General features: G+C 45.3%; 1 protein-coding gene across 4 annotated transcripts; it reads right to left on the reverse strand.

Annotated features, from left to right (window-relative positions):
- Positions 1 to 533: 533 nt before the first annotated feature.
- trim2a (tripartite motif containing 2a) lies at positions 534 to 19254 on the reverse strand. 4 transcript variants are annotated; one of them, XM_076033808.1, is made up of 13 exons: positions 13664 to 15284; positions 13446 to 13511; positions 11220 to 11398; positions 10013 to 10250; positions 9430 to 9581; positions 9119 to 9299; positions 6249 to 6972; positions 5454 to 5557; positions 4930 to 5097; positions 4508 to 4676; positions 3384 to 3454; positions 3133 to 3273; positions 534 to 2636 (listed from the first exon to the last, which is right to left on the reverse strand). In XM_076033808.1, the coding sequence occupies exons 3-13, from the start codon at positions 11351 to 11353 to the stop codon at positions 2484 to 2486; spliced, it is 2235 nt and encodes a 744-aa protein (XP_075889923.1). In that variant the 5' UTR covers positions 11354 to 11398; positions 13446 to 13511; positions 13664 to 15284; the 3' UTR covers positions 534 to 2483. The 4 variants fall into 4 exon arrangements, 3 of the variants coding, with proteins under 3 accessions (XP_075889923.1, XP_075889931.1, XP_075889939.1); XM_076033816.1 differs by lacking the exons at positions 13446 to 13511; positions 13664 to 15284 and adding an exon at positions 19047 to 19254; XM_076033824.1 differs by lacking the exon at positions 13446 to 13511 and having other exon boundaries at positions 13664 to 15285.
- Positions 19255 to 19742: the final 488 nt, after the last annotated feature.

Below are 19742 nucleotides of genomic sequence, written 5' to 3' on the forward strand. Positions count from 1 at the left end.
AGAAACCAAGGTGGAAATCCTTGCATGTGGACATTAAATTTTGTCTTTAAAATTGCTCAAACAGTTTTTTTTCCTTTTTCGGGATCACTTGTTTGTGAATAGAGTTTGGTGTTTTTCGTCAATAAAATACAGTTTCAGGTGTAAAATCAAAGCGTATGTCGCTCAATTAAACAAATTTTACTTTTATATTCTAAATGAAAAAAAATAAATAACATAACTTGAAGCGTATTGTAGTTATTTTGAATATGACGTCAATGAGCCTGAAGTACCTTGAAAAATAACGATTGTGGTGAGTTTGGTCTCGAGTTCATGAATTATTTCCGACTGGAAGAGAAGGTAACGTTACTTCTGGCAAGGCAACGCTTTCTCCATTAGGTGGTTTTCTATTGCCCCCTACTGTTTTAAACTATGTATTGTTTAAACTTTAGCCGCTGTTGGTTACCATTACGCAAATAGAGATCTGAAGATATATCTGAAATATATATACATATTATGTTCTTGTTCATGAAATAAATTGCAAACAGAATGCAATATTCTTTCTCATGGGCACTTTATTTCCATTTTGGCATAACAAATATAAGAAGACATGGAAAACAAATAAGTTAATGGTATTGTGTAGAAAAATGGAAGTTCAAATCCAGGAAGAAGAAAAAAGACACGGACATTGATTTGTTAACACCTTAAACTTAAGCTACAAAGTGCATCAATTCAGTTGGATTAACTAATTGTACAACTACAATGCCACTTGTTATTTCTATATTTTGTTTAAATAAATAAAAGCTTATGTTAAGGAGTGAGGGTGATCAAAGTACTGCAGCTCTGCAACTGCAGACTGATGTACACAAAGATTTACAGTGACAACCACTGAAACCAACTATTTATTCATTTTCTTTAACTATTGCTGAATGTGTTTTTAGGTGGGTGACCTTTTCAACATAATCACAGCAGATCAGAAGTTCTTGAAACACTCACACTGACTTAAACTCAGAAGTTCACTGTTTATCCTAAAAAACCAATTGAGACGAACAGACAATAGAAGTGTTTAGAATGGAATTCTATATAGTGCACAGATGTTATGAAAGTGTAGTTAAAAGCATGCAGAGTCTTTATCATGCTCTAAAATACCTGGTTCTACCACCGGTGAGACTTTTCTATTACAATGAACACGGAAAGTGTGAGGATTCTTGAGAGCATCCATCCTGAAGCTGCAGTTCAGTCCAAATTCATTCATTCATTCATCTTCTATACCCGCTTACTCCTATTCAGGGTCACGGGGATCTGCTGGAGCCTATCCCAGCTGTCTTAGGGCGAAGGCAGGGTACACCCTGGACAAGTCGCCAGTTCATCGCAGGGCCCAGTCCAAATTGATTTCCTGTTTTTATTTTCTTCAGAAGAGAATGGTACTGGTTACTGGATGGTTGGATAGCCCCAATTTCTAACCAGTATTATGCAGCAACAGATTTACTGTCCATTTTATCCTCTGCATCGTGACAAAATAAATGTTGAACATATGTTCAATCGTATGTTGTTTTTTCTGTGATAGCAATATTTTAAAAAACAGTTTCTCTCAAATCAAAAATATGATTCTACTTTGCAAATATTATGTAATTTATCCATCTGATTTTTTTTCAATGTATGCTGCCTTCAGATAGTGAAGCTCAAGTGCCAATGTTTCTTCATAAAACAAGGTGATGAAAAAAGGCTGGAACAAAAATAAATGGAACAAAACCGAATTTTGAGAACTTAACAATGATGTGGATTTTTAGAAATCCATTCCTGGACATTTATGATGGTTCATATACTGTTTATTGTTGTGAAGGCTTTCATGTTTTTCATTCTGCTTTACTGTGAAGACAAAATTGGGTTGCTCATAGTGAGAAACTCGCCAACAGCTAAACTAAGGAGGAAACTATTAATGCTCACATTTTACCATCTGCTGAAAAATGAGCCTCTGATCTGTTAAAAATGATGCACATTTCCATCTAATGAGCAATGCAGCTTTGTGTGGTTTGGGAGAGAACCCTTGAAAAGTACTTTGTTTCCACAGAAGGCAGACATCTTTCTTTACATTCCACATCTCCAAAACTGAGCAACCAACATTAAAACAGCCAGGCCTTCAAATTCAACAATACTTAGGAGCAAAATATTTTTGCACCACAGACAAACTCTGGTGTTGAAGTGGAATGTGAAAAGGATGAGAGACTCCTATGAAGCAATTCATCAGGATATCGCTGCAAGGACAAAGCACACTTCACAGAAACCACAACTCATAGCTTCACTTTTGGTTCATCTTTCGGAAGTGATGCAGCAGACAGACTTGTGGAGGTGAGTCAAACAGATGGCACGATGACGGGACGATCCGCGGAGAGACGGGAGGGGTGGACGAGTGCAAAATCTGCCAGGGCTGTTCTGCACCCAGGGGTGCACGTGAGAGTGCGTGATCCCTCAGGGTGCGCAGTTTGTGTGCCGAGGGGGAGGAGCCGCTACTGCAGGTAGCGGTAGATTTTAAAGCAGTGGTTCCCGGAATCTGCGACCACAACGTGTCCGTCAGAGGTAAGAGCCAATCCCTGCGGTCCGTACAGCGGGTCAGCTGACGTGTTGATGTAGGACAGGAACGAGCCGTTGCCATCAAACACCTGACACAGACACACGTTAAGTCAGCATCCTGTTCATGGTTGACTAAAGCAAGCGGTATCACCAATAATATTCCTAGCTTCAACCAGGGGACAAGTTTTGTTTGGAATCATTTGCACTTGTTATAACAATGAAACAAATATAAGAATTATTTCTCAATTTTTTTCTTTACAAATTATTATCATTTAAAGATCTAATTTATTATTTACTATAATAAAGCGCTCTATTATAAAGAGTTAATAGTAACCACATAAATACCTTCATTTCAAAGTTATTAAAGAGTTTCCTGGGTAGCAGCACACACACATTTTATGGTTGTAAATTATTTCAATGATGCCACATTTACATGTTATTTTCATCTATACATTTCTAAAATATGATACTGTTTGTCGATGTATCTACATTTACTTTTGGTGTGGCTGACATATTTGCCGTGTATGTGAATGCGATGAGTGTTGATGTCATGTGACCATCTGAGGTTAGACTTCCTGTGCTCACCTGTATTCTGCTGTTGCCCCAGTCTGCCACGATGATGTTACCATTGACATCCACGGCCACACCTGTGGGCGCGTTGAACTGACCGTTGCCTTCACCGTTGGAGCCGAATTTCAGCAGGAATTCCCCCTCTGTGTTGAACACCTAGGCAACAAGGATGCAACAGGCATGAGACACCTTATCACTATTAGCTTTATCACTTTTCACCATTATTATGCATTCTTCAGCTGTGCTTCTAACCGCTCAGCGCTCACCTTGACTGAGTGGTTGTGGAAGTCTGTCACAATGATTTCATTGTTGCTGTTGACGGCAGCAAAGTGGGGACCTTGAAAAACCAGGACAGGAGGTTGGGGTCAAGTCAAGGTGTGAGTTGTTCATCAAAGTCAAACGGGAAAAAAATGCAAGCCATTATGGCATGTAAAGATTAGTGAAATCATGCGAGGATGATACCAGAATATGATGTTTGAGGAAAGTTCAGCTCAATTTCTACATGAACCAGAATTGTGAGTGGAATTAATCACATCATATGACCACCTACTGTATGAAAGTTACTACGTGCGCCAACAAACAATAACCCTGCCAAACAATTAAAAGAACCGGACCAAGACTTGGCCTCTTGAGCCATTATTTCTCTGGCAGTTCTGCAGTGTTCAGAGATATTAGAGATTCAGAAGCAGTACTAGATTCATGATTATTTGTATTTACTGTGTGCTGAATCCACACCCCAACGATGCAATACAAAAAAACAGCACAAAATAATTATTACATCCACTAATGAATGAATGAATACTTTGGATGACAATGAAATCTGCTTTTTGTTTAACTTCACGGGTCCTTCAAATTAAAAGGACATTTAGTAAAATTAGTTCAACTATCTAAGCATTAAAAAGGCTGCATCACCACCCTGGTATCCCAAAATACTCAAGAATGTTGTCTAATGTGAGCACAACCATTGGATTTTGAGATAAGAGGTTGCAGTGCAGCTCTGTTACTGAGCAGTTTCTCGGAGTGGTGCTGCTGTTTCAGGTCCTCTAGTGGGATGCAGCAGCTCAGGTCAAGCAGTGTCTGCCGTACTGCAGCACCGAGTTCCTGCAGTGGCCTCCAGCTGACAAGCCAAACAGTGAGAAGAGAGGCGGGCTCTTGCAGTGTGAGTGTGAGGTTGGCCAGATCAGAGAGCTCTCATCTAGATATATCAAACGTCAAACAAATGGACCTTTTAAATCAGAATTTTAGTCAGAATTGTTGATTCTATCGACTTCACCTCGGTGAAAATATCTTAACGGCTTCACGTTAACAGCTTCTAGTTCTCTAATCCTCATTTCACTTGCAGGTGACAGAGCTGCACAGTGACTGCAGGGGGACAGCACACTGAGCATACCTGCAAACTGACGGTCACCGTTGCCTCGGTTACCGAACTTGGTGACCAGCTTGCCGTTGAGCTGGAAGATGAAAACGCAGCAGGATTTGTTGTCCACCACGATGACGTGGCCGTTTCTGTCCACCGAGACGCCTTTAGGACCCATCAGCTTCCCCGAGCCGATCTTGTTCTGGAAAAGGTCGACAGGAAGGGATGTTACATAACGTCTCGTGTACGTATAGACGGAAGTGCAGCCCACACAAAGTGCCTTCCGACTGTCTGCAGAGATTACATCTAGATTACTGAACACAGTGCACCATGGGACATAAACAGAGACGGGAGCGGGACGAATAAACATAGGGAAACAAGTATGTGTTCACTGGAGAATGTTGTAATTCGGCATCCACAGACATCATCTAGAATCAGACTGCAGCGCAACCTACCTTAAATTTCCCCTCACTGGAAAAGATGCTGACCCATTTGTTGTCATAGTCGGCGATGATGATGTCACCGTTGGGGTGGACGGCCACACCCGTGGGCCGCTGCAGCTGACCAGGTGTCCTGCCCCGCACACCGAACCGGCTTTTGAACAGACCATCGTTGGTGAAAATCTGTAGCGCATAACACAAAAATATGTAGAAAGTGAGTTAGAAAAGTTTGTGTGGGGAAACAGCATGGATTTAAAGAGGGCCAGAGTCTGAATATTATTTAATCAGTTTTTAAACGCATAGAATTAATAATTAACTTTCAGTCCTCTAGATGGTGCTGATGTCAACACAGCAGGGGGAAAAAGATATCCCAAGAGCTATGACTGTAATATTGCATAAATGTGTCTGCACAGCCACTGTGACATACATGTGGCTGATAACAAGTCTCTAAATGTTGAGCAGCAACAGCTGAAAATCCCCTGCAGTTTAAGAGAACAGTAGTTTTCCCGAACACCACGAAAAAAAAAAAATCACTTTACCTGCACACACTGGTTGTTGCTGTCTGCTATGAGCACCTTGCCCTGAGACGAGGCAGCGACTCCCTGCAGGTTGGTGAACTCCCCTTTGTTTCTTCCCTTTGTTCCTGCAAGAGAAGAAATATGTTTCTACATGCAAAGAGCACGACTGGATTAAACATTTAACAGACAGAGGCTGACTGACTGACTTCTTGTTTCACTTTTTGTGACACTCAGAAAGCTTCAGTACAAATAACTTGTTAAGGACCAAATCTGTGAAACTGAAATGACTGTGACACCTTTGAACTCTATGGATAATAAGACAGAAAGCAACAGCATTTTTGTTTGTATGTTTCGAGAGCCCCATATTATGTAAAATCACATTACAAAAAACCCCCCCACAAAAATCACAATTCACTTTTTTATGCTCCACTTTTCAGAAAGACGGAGCTGAATACACAGGACTAGATACAACACTTCTCCTAGGTCAGTGACAGGAAGTCTGTTCCACCCCTCTGAAAACTCTGGTCTACCTTCCAAACATGTGGAAGGCCCAATTAAGTTTTTTGCCAGAAACTAAAACTCTTTGGCAAGACGCTGTAAACATGGAGATAGATATTCTGTTTTTGGAGCTTTGTGAGAATGTTTGGATGGTTAATCATCCAAGGTTGTTTCACTGGACTTCAGAATATGGGACTATTAATGCTTAAATCTTTAAGGAATGACAGAAAGAATGGGTTTGAACGATCCTAATTTCCCTTTCACATTCATTTTGTCCATTAAGTCTGATGGTTATATACAGAGTGTCCTCTGCCTCACCGATCCTGAAGATGAGGTCATCCTCGATGGGGTTCTCCTTCCTCCTCCCGATGCTGTACATACTGGCTGGCCTCTTGATGGCCTTCTGTTTGACGTGGGCACTGCCCGGAGACTTCAGCCTCTTCTTCATGCCGTCCGAGGTGGCCGTCACGTCTATGGACTTGGTGGCCTTGATCTTAAAGGGGCTCCCTTTGATGTGCTGGTCGTACAGACGCAGCGACAAATTGAGAGTCCCCTCTTTGGGAGCCGTGAAGAGGTACTCGTAAGTTCCGTTCTTATTGTCCATAATCTCCCCCTCCCCTTTGCTGCCGTCGGTTGAGGAGATCTCGGCGGTGATGACCGCGTTGCCCATCTTGCACAGCTCCCCGTCTTTGTCTTTGGTGGTGATGGTGACGGCTATGGGCACGCCCACAACGCAGTGCCGCAGCCCCTCGCCGGTGGCCACCGTCTCCGAGGCCACGGCGTTGGTGGTCAGGATGGTCCCCAGGTTGTGGATAGACTTCTTCAGGCCGTCCGTCTCCACCAGGAAGTCCAACTGGTTGTTCTCGCTGGGCTGCAGGGGCAGATCCTGGCTGGCGAGCTCCACCAGCCGCTCGCTCATCTGCTTCTTCACCAGCAGCACCTCGGCCTCCGTGCCGTGGCTCAGCGCCTGCTCCGTGAAGTTGCAGGTGCTGTTGATGCCCTCCTGGCCCTGCAGCAGGGTGTCCAGCTGGGCCTGGAGCACCTGCACATGGACACACGGGAGCAGCAAAGGTTACTCTGTGGATTCATAGACTACAGTACCAAAGAAAGGCTATGAACCCCTAAGACTACAGATCTAAGAATAATAAACTATTTCATTTTGTTTCCCAACTTCTAGAATATATTTTGTGAATCCTCTCAGTTTTCCAAACACATACAACCCAACCAGCTGAGCTCAAGGCCAGCAATGAACAACACTGAATCATCAATAGCAGTGTTAAAATATGTTTTAAAATGTTTGCCGATTCCATAACCAATCAGCTTACTTTATGAACAAAGAGGCAGTAGTATGTAGCAGTAGTTAGAAGTATGTTGGTCACATGTAGATTTCTGACATTTCAATAAAGTCCAGCAGCATATTCACTCTCTATTTCATAGTCAACTTGTGTATTTGAAGTTAATTGCCGTCTATGTAATACAATAATTTTCCAACAAAGCAAAACTTATTTTCCATCTGTTGAACCTGAAGGGACAAAATATGTAATTCTAACATTTTAAACAATTGGTCATATGAAACGTTGACAACAAATCAAACATTGTTTTCAGCTTGACAGTGACATCAGTGCTGGTGAGTCACACCACAGAGTTCACACAGATGTCAGGCCGGACAACCAACGCTGCTGTGGCTAGTCTGAACTGGTGCGTCTTGCTCAACAACATGCAGCTTCAGCCAGTTTTCCCCAGTGGTGTCCAATCAACTCCGGGAGCTAATGCAGCAGCAAGGTGGAGGGTAAATCACCATGTGTACTGCATTAGCTGTGCATTCCTGCAGTAAGTGTTTGGTAAGAGGTGTCATCATGTGAGCTAAACGTTCACAAACAAGCACATAAAGATTTCTTGTTGTACTAATTACTGCTGCTGCTGCTGCTGCTGCTGCTGCTGCTGGAAAACAAGGAAACAGACTCACCACCATCTGACCGTCACACTCATCTTCCTCACAAGCTGCCGAGGAGGCCATTCACTCAGCCATGGAGCTCAGGCCTGGAGCCAAACGTTCGACCCTCCGCTGCTTCCTTTCTCCTCGGACAAACTCCTCAACTGCTGGAAGGCGAGGCTCATCCCCGGGAGGGACGGCTATGGGACCGTAGCGTTTCCCCGGCAGGGAGACAAAAGCCGCCCTCTGTTGCCTCAGCGCACACGACACGCCCAAATTAACCCCAGCTCACACACACGGTCTGCTGGCTTCGTCCAGCAGCAGCGACACATTGAACAAAGTCACAGATCTCAACGCTCCCTTCGGCCGCCGAGCCGTTCATCATTAACTCAGCCATGTGACGGAGTTCCTGAGCGTGCAGGCTGATTGGTGGTCAGGACCAGACTGGTGCACCAGCCCACTTCCCCGCTGCCCCTTCCAGAGTCTCTTCCTGCCTGTTAATCGCCTGTCAGACCAGCTGAGCCCCGGGCACTCAGATCAGCAAAAAACGCCCGATGGGTGGCTGGAGCCTGCGTGTCCAAAAATAGCCAGTAATTAGGCCAGTGTTTTGATGTTAATTGCCTCTTTTTGCACTATTCCCTTTTGTCCCAATGTCCAAAAATATTAACCTTTAACTGTTACAGTAGTGGCGTGTCATATGAAATGTTTCTTCGCAGGGTTCCATCAGATAAAGAGCCTGTAGAAAATGTTTAGTAAAGTAGAAACGTGCATCTTGAAAGGAGAGGTCCTTTAAAAGTGAAACTCAGAAGGCGAAATTACCAGTCTATCGCACTGCAAGCCGACTAATCAGACTGTTGACTGCTAGTTTAGCCAGTTAGCTACAGCTTCACTCCAGGTGAAAACTGTTCCAACTAAGCATCCACGCTAATCTCTGCAGCAGGAACTAGGCTTGCACTCAGGCTTTCTTCTTCTGTGGTTTGCAGGGGCAGCTCGCACCAGTCATTTCCTCCATTAGTCACAGGTAAAGGAAACGTGTTGGCTGTAGAATCCCAAGAAAGACTCAGAACACTTCATATTTCATTTTTTTTTTTTCAACTATCAGATACACAACTCCAAAGACCATAAAGACCAGGCATCTGAGGGTGGCAGAGAAGCCCTTCTTTGTGTGTGTCAGGTCCTGTCCACACGGGAACATTTTTTGGTGGAAAGGGTAAAGAATTTAACCGTCTAATCAGGACAGTGTGAGGGACTTCACCTTCTGCTTGAGGCCGTAGTTGACCTCCAGCTCCATTAGCAAAACGCTTTTGCGCACGTTCAGGGTCTTCTGCAGCTCATCGAAAGTCGTGTGTATGTCGCCCTCGATCGCACTCTTTTGATTGGTCAGCTGCTGCAGGATCTCTGACAGCGTCTGCAGGGCTGAGTCGATCTCTGGCAACCTGCGAGCCACGGAGAGAGCAGAGGGAAGCAGAAAACAGGGAGGAGTGAGTTCGTAGAGGGTTTTTTCCTTTAGCAGTTGGGAGCAAAAACACAGTGTCTTGTTCGGTGCCGTTAGTGTTGCTGCTGTACCTCTTCTTCACAGCGTCCAGCTGGTCCTGCAGCGAGGCCTTGTGCTGCTCCACCACATCTTTAAGAGGCACAGTCGGGTGTTCTCCATGTTCTCCGCTCGTGCACTCCTGACACATGGCTGTCTCACAGGGTGGACAGTAGTACTCCATGACCTTGGCAAGGGATCAGAGAAATATGAAGGAAAACATGGTATTAATCATGACGCTGTGTACAGGTTTAAATGCTCCATATAAGGAAGCCAAGCAACTCTGCCGCCAAGTCAATCTGTTCAAAACAACACCCAGCTTCAGCTTTACTTTGCCACTATGCTAACAACAGACTTTTGCTTTTTGTGATTATCATTAATACAAAACAATGTCACAGGCATAACATCCTTAAAATACTATATATTACTCCAAATCGTATATTTAAACCCTTTTTTAAAAAAAAATTAAACCCCTTTGCATAGATAAACAAGTAACATTTCTTGTCTTGCCCTGAAAAAAAAACTTTTAAAACAGACTGAAATTAATTTAAAAAGTAACTTACTCAGAAGAACTGCAAATAATGAGTGTTCTATTGTGAGTATGTGTGTGGCCCTTACGTTTCCCCCATGGTTGGGGCAGGACAGCAGCTGGCCCGCGGCCACCGTGGTGATGTTGTTGAGAGCAGCGGCCTCCTGGCTGCAGCTGTCCGGCGCTCGCTGCAGCACGTCCATCAGGTTGGTGATGAAGAAGTTGTTCTGCAAGGCCGCCACACCCTTCTCCGGCAGGATGGAGGTCTGGCGGCACACTGGGCACGACAACGTGAGGCTGTGGGCCGGGATGTAGTTCTGCAGACACCTGGAGGAGGAGGAGAGCAGAGAGGGGTGTATGTCTGGAGACAGCGTAGGTGGTGTGAGTCTATCTATCTATCCATCTATCTATCCATCCATCCATCCATCTATCTATCTTCCCTGAACACATTAGGGCAACTACTTCTACTAAGTCCCAGCAGCAACTGAAACTCTTAGAGGTCTAATTAGAAGCTTAAATGAAAGAAATCGAGCTCTGTGGAGGCTCCTGTACCGCATAATGCGAGATAGTTTGATTGATGATGAAAGAAATAAGTGGCAATACCAGTAAGAAACAAGAGAGGAAAGGAAGCAGGTCGAGTGATCACCAGGGAGAGGTATCAGGACCTTAACTAAAGTTTCCACTAAAAAAAACAACAACTTAACAATAACTTTGTGAGGAACAGAGAGAACTGATTAAAATTTCCTCACTTCCAAGAAATGTTACCATGAAGTTGATTAAAAAAAACATACTGCACTTTATACAAAGCCATATTTACAAGAACACACGAACACACAACTCCAGGTCAATCAATAGCACCTTCACTAATGTAAAGGTTTCATTGATTCAGTGTTCTACTCTAACTAGATTTCACTAATATAAATGATCATCAAATAAACATGGGAGTAAATTATTTCTTTGGCAGAAAAAACAAACTTCAAACCAAATGTGAGCTGATAAAAAACAAATGTGAAGAAGTACTTGTCCCCTTACAAGTCTGGAGCAAAGACAGCGCGACACCAAACTACGACTACACCTCAGACTCAACTCATGGCATGTCTTCAGGTTGTAAAAATAAAAGAGGCAGTTTAAAGTTCCACACACCACAACCACCAGCATGCAGCTCCAGCGACTGTGGAACCATCCTTTTCCATCACAACATTATCTTGTATCCGGTTATGCATCCAAACACTGGCATGGCCTGTTATCAGACACCCTCCAGTAGCAACCCTGATGACGTCCCACAGCTGAACTCACCTCTCACAGAAAGTGTGCAGGCAGGGAAGGACTTTAGGGTTGTCGTAGCGGTCCAGACATATGCTGCAGATCAGGAACTGCTTGTCAATCTGGCGGACGACAGGACTGGGAAGAGTGGCGCCTTCACTGGCCATCCTAAAGCTCTGACATAGGAGTCCCTCTTCCTCTTACCCAGCACCCTGCAGGGAGACACAAACACATCATGTGATCAAACGCTCTGCAGAAGGCCCGCAGAGGTGAGAGGAAGTGTGCTGGCTGTAAAGATGACGCTTGGGGGGGGGGCGTCTCTCCCTGCCGAGGGGGGGAAACGCAACAAGGACAAACAGAGACATTAATCACAGCCTGAAGGAAAACCAGATGAGAAGCAGTTGAGGTTCACATCTCGAGTCAGAAACGACTGTTCTTTTTTTGGAGTCCTTTTGATGAGGTAAACAAACCAAACCACCTGATGACGATCAACAGCTGAGAGGCTGCAGCCAGGAGAAGAGTTCAGAGGGAGGGAGTGTGAGAAAAGAGTTCATGTGTGGCTTCAACATAAAAAAGGCAGTGGAAGCGGCGACCATCAGGTAAGACAAACATAGTTGAGCCTCAAATCACTGTCATTTAAAGTTCCTGTATTAGTTCCTTTATCCAGTTTAGCATTTTTGTCAAATACAAAAAACCAAAACAACTTCACAACTGCATATTTAGCCCTCTGTTTACAACCGTCAACAAAAAGACAATTTCAGCAGGAATCCTTTTTTATAAACCCGCGGTTGACTTTTAGAATATTTCATTACAGCCTATTTGGACAAGCAGAACAACAAAAACATTCACCACAGACAACATATTAGAAAACATTGTCTTGTTAAAGTACATTTTTCTTATCTGGGATCTTATAACCTGAGATCTAATATTAACATTTGGGGGCATTACTGAACAAAATATATGACCTTGAAGTTGCTTCAGCAGCGTTATGTGTTCATTTTTTTGTCCCATAGTCATTGGCTTTAGGTGACAGAAAGTCATTGCCACATTTGGTTTTTTTCAAACCTCAATTTCCAGTTATCACAGAATGCAGTGATGTTGAAGCTGTACTTGAGTAATTTCATATTCTGACCCGACTTGGGGCATCACACAATATCTGGTGGCGCTTCCTCAGCTATCAAAGGCCCACAGAGGTGAATCTGTCCTACAAGGTTTGAGAATAAGTCCAAGAAAATCAGCCGTGACATGAATTTTGCAACCACCTCCCCCATGGGCTTTGGAGCTCCCACCCTTCACAAGCCAGCCAATAAGAGCACGGCTTGACTCTACCACGCTCCCTCTCTGTTTGCTGTAAAAAGCACTTTCGCTCATAAATATTTCAGGTTAAAGTGGAAGCCGGGAACCGTGCGTTCAGCACTCAATGGCCGAAAATATAAACACTTCCCTCCTGTCGCCGTGTTTACTCTGATTCTTTGCAAACTGCCCTCCCTTCCTTCCATCCCCTGGTTTTATTTCCCTGCAGGCTGCCCTTTATTGCCCGACATGCCACATGGCGGCCAACATAGACGCGGAAAGTGTGTCAGTGCGTTCGCCGTCCCTCCACATCCAGAAACAGGCCACCTCTGCTGTCAGTCGGGGAGGGACCCTGAGGGAGCAGACACACTGCACGTCTTCCTCCTGCTCCTCTAGCTGCTCCTCATCTGCCACATGGCTCCTCCTCTCTTCCCATTCACTGAAAACACATCCTCGCAGCCCACGCTGTGGTTCTCTCCTCATCCACTGGACAAAACAACTAGACAACAACTGCTCACGGCATGTTAATAGCTTCCTCTACCAGTCTTAGCTGATATTCACTACATCCTGCGGGTGGTCTGACGTTTTTTTTACAAGCCCCAGGAGCTACAACAAACCTAAAGGTCATCACGTGCGCTCAGGAAAACACAAGAAATTCTTTGCCTGTCAGATTCAAGCAACAAAAACATCAGCACAGCAGGGCAGCTCTGACGTGCTCGCACACCCCAGTTCTCTGTGTGCGTGTGGTGCAGCAGACTTACCGGCTCCCCCAGGGGCCAAAATAGGCAAAGAAACAGGGCATCAAAAATAAAAGGAAAGGAAGATGAAAATGCTGTAACTTCCGAAATGTGCTGCAGAAGGCAGAGGCAGCCCCGAACTGGCGGTACACAACGTCGCAGCAGCAGCAGCAGCCACACACACACACACACAAAAAGAAAAGAAAAACCCAAACCACTCTGCTCTTACATAATCAGATCTGCGCCAGCTAAGCAGAATAATTCCCTCTGGAGGGAGCCGTCACACTGTGGGCAGCTGATGGTGCAAATAAAATAAGGAAAAACAAAAAAGAATCATGGAGGCATTTTATTATCACTCAGAGCAACTTGACCTTTGCGTCGGCGTGTCATGCAGAGTTGCCCCCACCCCCCGCGAGATTCGTGGCCACGAGTGAGCGTGAGACTTACGGCGCTGCATCGGTGCTTCGATCAACAGGCTTCATCTACTCCAGCAGGCAGGCGAGAGCCACTGATGCCTCTCAAGAAGTCATGTCAGCGATGCATGGGAGCCCGGCAGGGTGGGAGAGCGCGCGCATGTTTTTGTGTATGTGTGTGTGTGAGCAAGAGAGCTCCTCCACGTCTGTCCAGGTGCTCACACACACAGCAACACAACGGTGCATTTAAGGCAGATTTTGTTTCAGTTTTCACATCGTCTCCTGCCTCTTTCCATCCTCCTCGTCACTCAATCATCCCCCTGTCACTCATCCATCCTCCTCTTCATCCTCTTCCTGCTCCTGTGTGTGCGCGCGCGCGAGGTAAACGCTGGCTCACTGCGGTGCAGTGAGTCAGCCGAAGGATGTTAAAAAAGGAGGAAGGAAAAAACTGGGACAGCGGCGAGGGGTCCCTTCCACAGCAGATAGCTGTGTGTGTGTGTGTGTGTGTGTGTGTGTGTGTGTGTGTGTGTGTGTGTGTGTGTGTGCGCGCAAGCTGCTGACTCACCGTGCGCACAGCGAGGAGGGAGAGAATAATCCGACAGCAGAGAATCAGAGGCAAAATATCAAAGGCAGCCATAATAACGGATGACGACAAAAGTAAAAAGCTTAAAAAGTTGCCATAAAATCAGAAATGCAGAGTGTGAAGCTGGATTTAACCAAGTGAGAATGTTATCACAGAGCGAATGTGGCTGAAATTAACGAAGGGGTTTGACTTGCTCTTTCTTCCACTGCCAGGACCTGGCCGCTCAGACACACCTCTCTCTGATTTCTCGGCTCTGTTTCCTTTTCTAGCTTTAAGGAACTGCGTGTTTTCAGCAGCCCGAGTCAATCTGGCCGGGGATGAGCCGCACATTTCTACACGGCTGGCAGCTCCGAGGCTGTTCCAGTGATGTCATCTGAGCCCCGGCCAAAGTCAGTGAGCTCATTCAGAAACACACAGAGACCGAGGCGACTCTGGTGAAGGGGGGGGGGGGGGGTTAGGTGCTGTGTCCACTTGGAGCAGCAGCGAGACTGCCAAGCACGGACCGGTACACTTTTTGACTTTCTCATGGGACCCGTTTGATGCTCGACTCTGTGAAGGTTAGACACAAACCGTTACACCACAGCACAGCCTAGTGGCTAAAACACTCACAATCTGTTTGAGGTTTGTTTAAAGTGCCTTTTGCAATCTTAGCACGTGCTAAACAGTAGTCCATCATGGCCTTCAGTGAAACCTGCAGCCTCAAAACCTAGGTGAAGGAGAGCTCCTCTCTCAGGGTTCACACATGAAGCTGCTGAAGTAACAATTCCAACACTGCATGTATGTTCAGCATGCTCCCAAAATCTACATTTAGAGTTTGCTGATGAGCTGTATATGGTTCCTGCCATTGTAAGGAGCCTGAATGGAATAGTCCCTGTATTTTTGTTTACATAGTAGGAAAAAAAAGAATTCATAGTGCAATCTGTAGCTGTAACTTTAGCAGATTTGTCAATGCTAGTTGAACACGCTCAGAGCTTCATAATTGGTACAAGAGGTGAAATGAGCCACATGTCACCTCCCCACTGATCTGTCCATCTTAGCTTTTAACTTTCAGTGCTTTTTAAATTCCTCCTATGCTAAAGGCAAAGTTTTCACATATTACAATGCAGGAAAAACACTGTCTGCAGAACTAGTAACAGCGTGTCATCTGCAGTAGGTGTGTGCGTGTGCGTGTGTGTGTGTGTGTGTGTGTGTGTGTGTGTGTGTGTGTGTGTGTGTGTGTGTGTGTGTGTGTGTTGATGACTGGCCCGGCCGGCTTTACAGTCATGTTAAAGCATGCAAATTTCCACTTCCTGCCTTCAAATCCCTTTGAGTCTTTTTAGTAGCAGCGACTCAGTTGTGGCTTCATCCTGGTCTTCATTTGTGGGTTTTCAGAGTAGATTCAAGCAGTCGCCTCTTGCTTTCAAACTAACCTCTCTTGTACCTCCTGTGTTTTTCTCTGTGTCTTTTAGAGAGCTCTGCTGAATCATTATATCAGCGAAGCCTGTTTAAAGGCAACATTAATCACTGGCTCGGAGCAATGAACTAATAGACAGACACACACACGGCGAAGTCAACATGTCACCAAACCTGTTTACAGTCCTCACACCCAGCAACATCACACCTGAAGCATCGAGATGCCTCACGTAGACACACAGACAACAGTACCAGCTGACTTCGCAAATCATCCGCTCTCCTTTGATCCTATCTCTGACAAAAACAAACCCCAACTGGAGAGAAGGCGGGGCAGCTTCATAAGGAGAATCAGAGGCACACTATAATTTCACAGCAGCTTGTTTCCACTCACCAGTACGAAGGGAAAACCATGTTCAAAGTGGTGATGTGTATTTTAGGCCCGACACGGCGCCTTACTCTGGTGTACTGTGGCCAGAACACTGACCTCAGCTCTTTTCCAAAACACGCAACATGGCGCGTCACCACACACACAAACACACACACACACACACACACACACACACACACACACACACAATAATGATGCTGCTTTATTCAAAACACTGTAAACAGGGCGAGTGAATAGGTGCGTCAGCGGGTGTTTTCTCTTTGGCAGCAGTAAGAGAGATCAGCTGTTTCGCTGCACTCCACCTCATCACTGCTAAACGCTCTAGATTTTTTTTTTTTTACTGATGTCTGACTCATTCCATTGTTAGTTGACAACAGAGGTAAATAGCTGCATGCCACAATAGCAGTCAGCTGATTGCTGCTATTAGCTTGCAAAGACATCCTGTCTTACAACATGTACAACATGAATAACTAACTAAAGTCAGACAGTTTCTTTGTCAGTAAACGTTTCAAATTTGAGAAAAGTTCAACTTTTAAGTCTTATGCTTATTCCACTTTTCAGAAAATGTGTGTAGAAACACACTTTTCTTGTGAAAATATCACTTTGTGATGTCACAAAGGGTGTGGGTATGTCAATGACCTCTCCCATCCGCCTTCTAAAACTGTATCAGGGCAACCAAGTTTCGTTCCGTGTGGAAGTTCCAAAAAAGTGTTTAGTTTGTCGAGGTTTTTGCCTACTGGTGTTTTTCCTTTTCTGCCTCATAAAGGGAAAAAAACTTGATTCCAAATGCTTGGCTTATTACTGCTGTGGCCTCACACAAATAGGAAACTTCACATCACACTTGGATCTATTTACCACTCATTCAGTCTGGGGGCACAACAGGACTAATATTTGTGTTATTGTGAAGTTGCTGTCATTAGACAAAAAAAAACAACCCAAAAAACACACCATAATCATCTGCAGCCAAAATAAACACTTTGCCCAGCACTCACGCTAAGGAGAGTGGAGCATCATGGGATGTTGTGATGTTATTGTGTGAGCTGAGTGAGGAATTCATTGCACTTTAAATCCTCTCAGTGTCCGAAGCCAGATGGTCCGACGAGCACCCATCATAATTTTGTAATCCCACCAGTTTAGTTCAGTGCCGTCGCGGTTTCACAACAAAATACTGGGAAACGACACAAGTCACTTAAAAAATGAAGTTAGGATTCGGCAGTACGACAACGTTAGCTCTCCAGCTCACGGTTTCAGGGAAACACGAGAGGTCAGCATTGGCCCCGCCCCTTAATTATGAGAACACTCTCATGCTAATCTACAGCATCGACTGTGGTTGGGATGATTAGAGATTAGAGCGACAGAGCCAACATCCCTCCATTTAATCAACCTCTCATCCAGCCGTACAGCAATGAAGCCAGGTCGGGAAAGGAATGGTTTTATTTTGGGGATTTTCAGAGGACCATTATTTTTCATCAATCCAAAACAATAACATTTCAGACTTCCTGGAAGGGTTGTGCAACATCCCCTGTCAAATAGTGAATTCCCCTCCTCCCCTCTTTAAGCGCCATCTCGTCAAATCTAGACAGAAAATGGCAGCAGCCAGACTGAGTGAGACAGCACGCGTGCGTCACCGGATTGTATATCTGTCCAAACAAGCATCCTGGAGACAGCAGATAAGACGCCGTTTTTTGCTGCGTTCGTTGGTGCAGACCTCAAATGGTGGCCTACACATGTACTTCTGCACTCGGAAATCCGTCAGCGTGGCACATCTGTCAACTGGAGTGAAATGAGAGCTGCGGCTCAAAACGAAATACACCTGGAAAAAAGTGGTTGTAGTCGTCCTGTCTGGAACTAAACGCAACACAATGATGTCAAAGTCAAGGCAACAATGTGTGTAACTCGAGTGTTATGAGTATCTTAATGAAAAATGAGTTTGAATACAAGAGCATTTCCTTCAGAGACTGAACCCTCTTGTTCTGTGAGGAAGATTTGTTTCATTACAGAACTGCTGACATTATTCAGAGGAAACCCATCGCTGACGGCCGAGACACCAGACAGTTACTGACGGTTTCCAGTCAAGAAACAGTATCAGTAGTAGCGCAAGACCTCTTAACCACGACCATCAAGGTACCACGTCTGAGCACACAACACACTGAACTTTGGAGCAGATGGATGCAGAAGACAAGACTGCGCGTGTGCTACGGCTACAGGTCACACAGCCTTGGTACCAGCTCAGCACCTGTATACACACCGTGACCTCCCTCTGTGTTTTTTGCTGACCACGTCCATCGCTTTGTCACACTGGAGCATCTCATGTTGGCTAGTGGCAGTAGGACACTGCACCGTGTCACAACAAACTGGTTTTCTTGAACATGACAACAAGTTTATTGCACTCAGAAACAGCCTCCACAGTCACCACATCTCGATCGAGCCTTTTGGGAGGATGGCACCGCGTAAACATGGCAACCTGTTGCATCTCATGTAGACAGTTTAGATGATAGAGGAGGGTCCAACTTGGTACTACCAAGGTGTACCAGATAAAGTGGCCAGCTGAGGTTGTAATGTGGTCTGGAAAGCTTATGAAAACAATCCATAGATATTGAATTCCTCCTAAAAATGCACCTGCCAGGCCTTAAACTGAGGCCTCTGGGGGAGACAAACAGGAAAAGGAAATAAGCGCCGAGCTGATATAATCCTGCAGCATGCACTTTATATACACTCAGAAAAAAAACTCCTCAACCAAAGGCTGTTTGACTGTACATATATATTCAAGTGATCACTGAAGGGCATGTTCCTCCTCACCTGGAACCTGTATTTCTAGTATTAGTTTTAAAAGCCTTCCAGGTAAAATCGTGCAGCCGTCTTCTAATAATAGGCTGCCAGTGGCGGGAGCCACAAACACTGACACGGCAAAGAGCCTAACGACGTGCACTCAACCAGCCGCTGGTTAATAGACGAACCCTCTCCCTCCAACCTTTGTCCCCCACCTGTCCCCCCCCCCCTCCCCCCATCCCAGACGAACACCCTCCATCCGCAGAACCCAAACACTCCACTTACTTCCACTCCATGGCTGCTCTGCTCTCCTCTCTCCTCTCCGGACTGAAAACAAGCGTTGCTTCTCTGTCAACTAATCCGCTTCATCTCTCTTTGACTCTGGTGTGTGTGCACGCGCGTGTGTGTGTGGTTGTGTGTGTGTGACTGTAGGGGGCGGTGAGTGGTGAGCGCGTGTGAGAGGCCTGAGCTGTTACAATAATCCAAACAGACTGACAGGGAAAGCTCTGACAGTGGAGGGGGCGGCGGCCTGCAGCCTGTGGAAGGGAAGGAGGGACCAATCAGAGGGTTTAGTGCCAGAGTGAGGGGGCGGGGCTTCAAGCTCGTGCTGCTCTTTAACCTCCGGCGAGGGCAAGAGTCCCGCAGGCAAGAGTGTAGAGAGGCAGATAGGGGCTGACAGAGGAGGAGACGCTATCGGACGGAGTGGAAGAGGGAGAGTGGACTGCAGCAGGAACAGGACCATCACAACAACAACAAAAAAACTCTCGACAATGACCAGAGCACAGCCACACTTCTTTAAGAGACTTGCAGCTTTACACAGAGTCAACACAAACCACACCATTTGTTTCAAAGGCTGTGGTAAACAAGACAGAATATGATGCAAGAGAACCCAGACTTGGGAGAGGCACGAGTACAATTAGAACATCTAACCAGCCATCAGTGGGATTCACAAACACATCTTTAAGACTATAAGGAAAAGAA

This window comes from Nelusetta ayraudi, unplaced genomic scaffold (genome assembly GCF_046127955.1).
Source record: "Nelusetta ayraudi isolate G7.1 ecotype Tasmania unplaced genomic scaffold, CSIRO-AGI_Nayr_v1 ptg000004l, whole genome shotgun sequence".
In the NCBI taxonomy this organism is placed as follows: domain Eukaryota; kingdom Metazoa; phylum Chordata; class Actinopteri; order Tetraodontiformes; family Monacanthidae; genus Nelusetta; species Nelusetta ayraudi.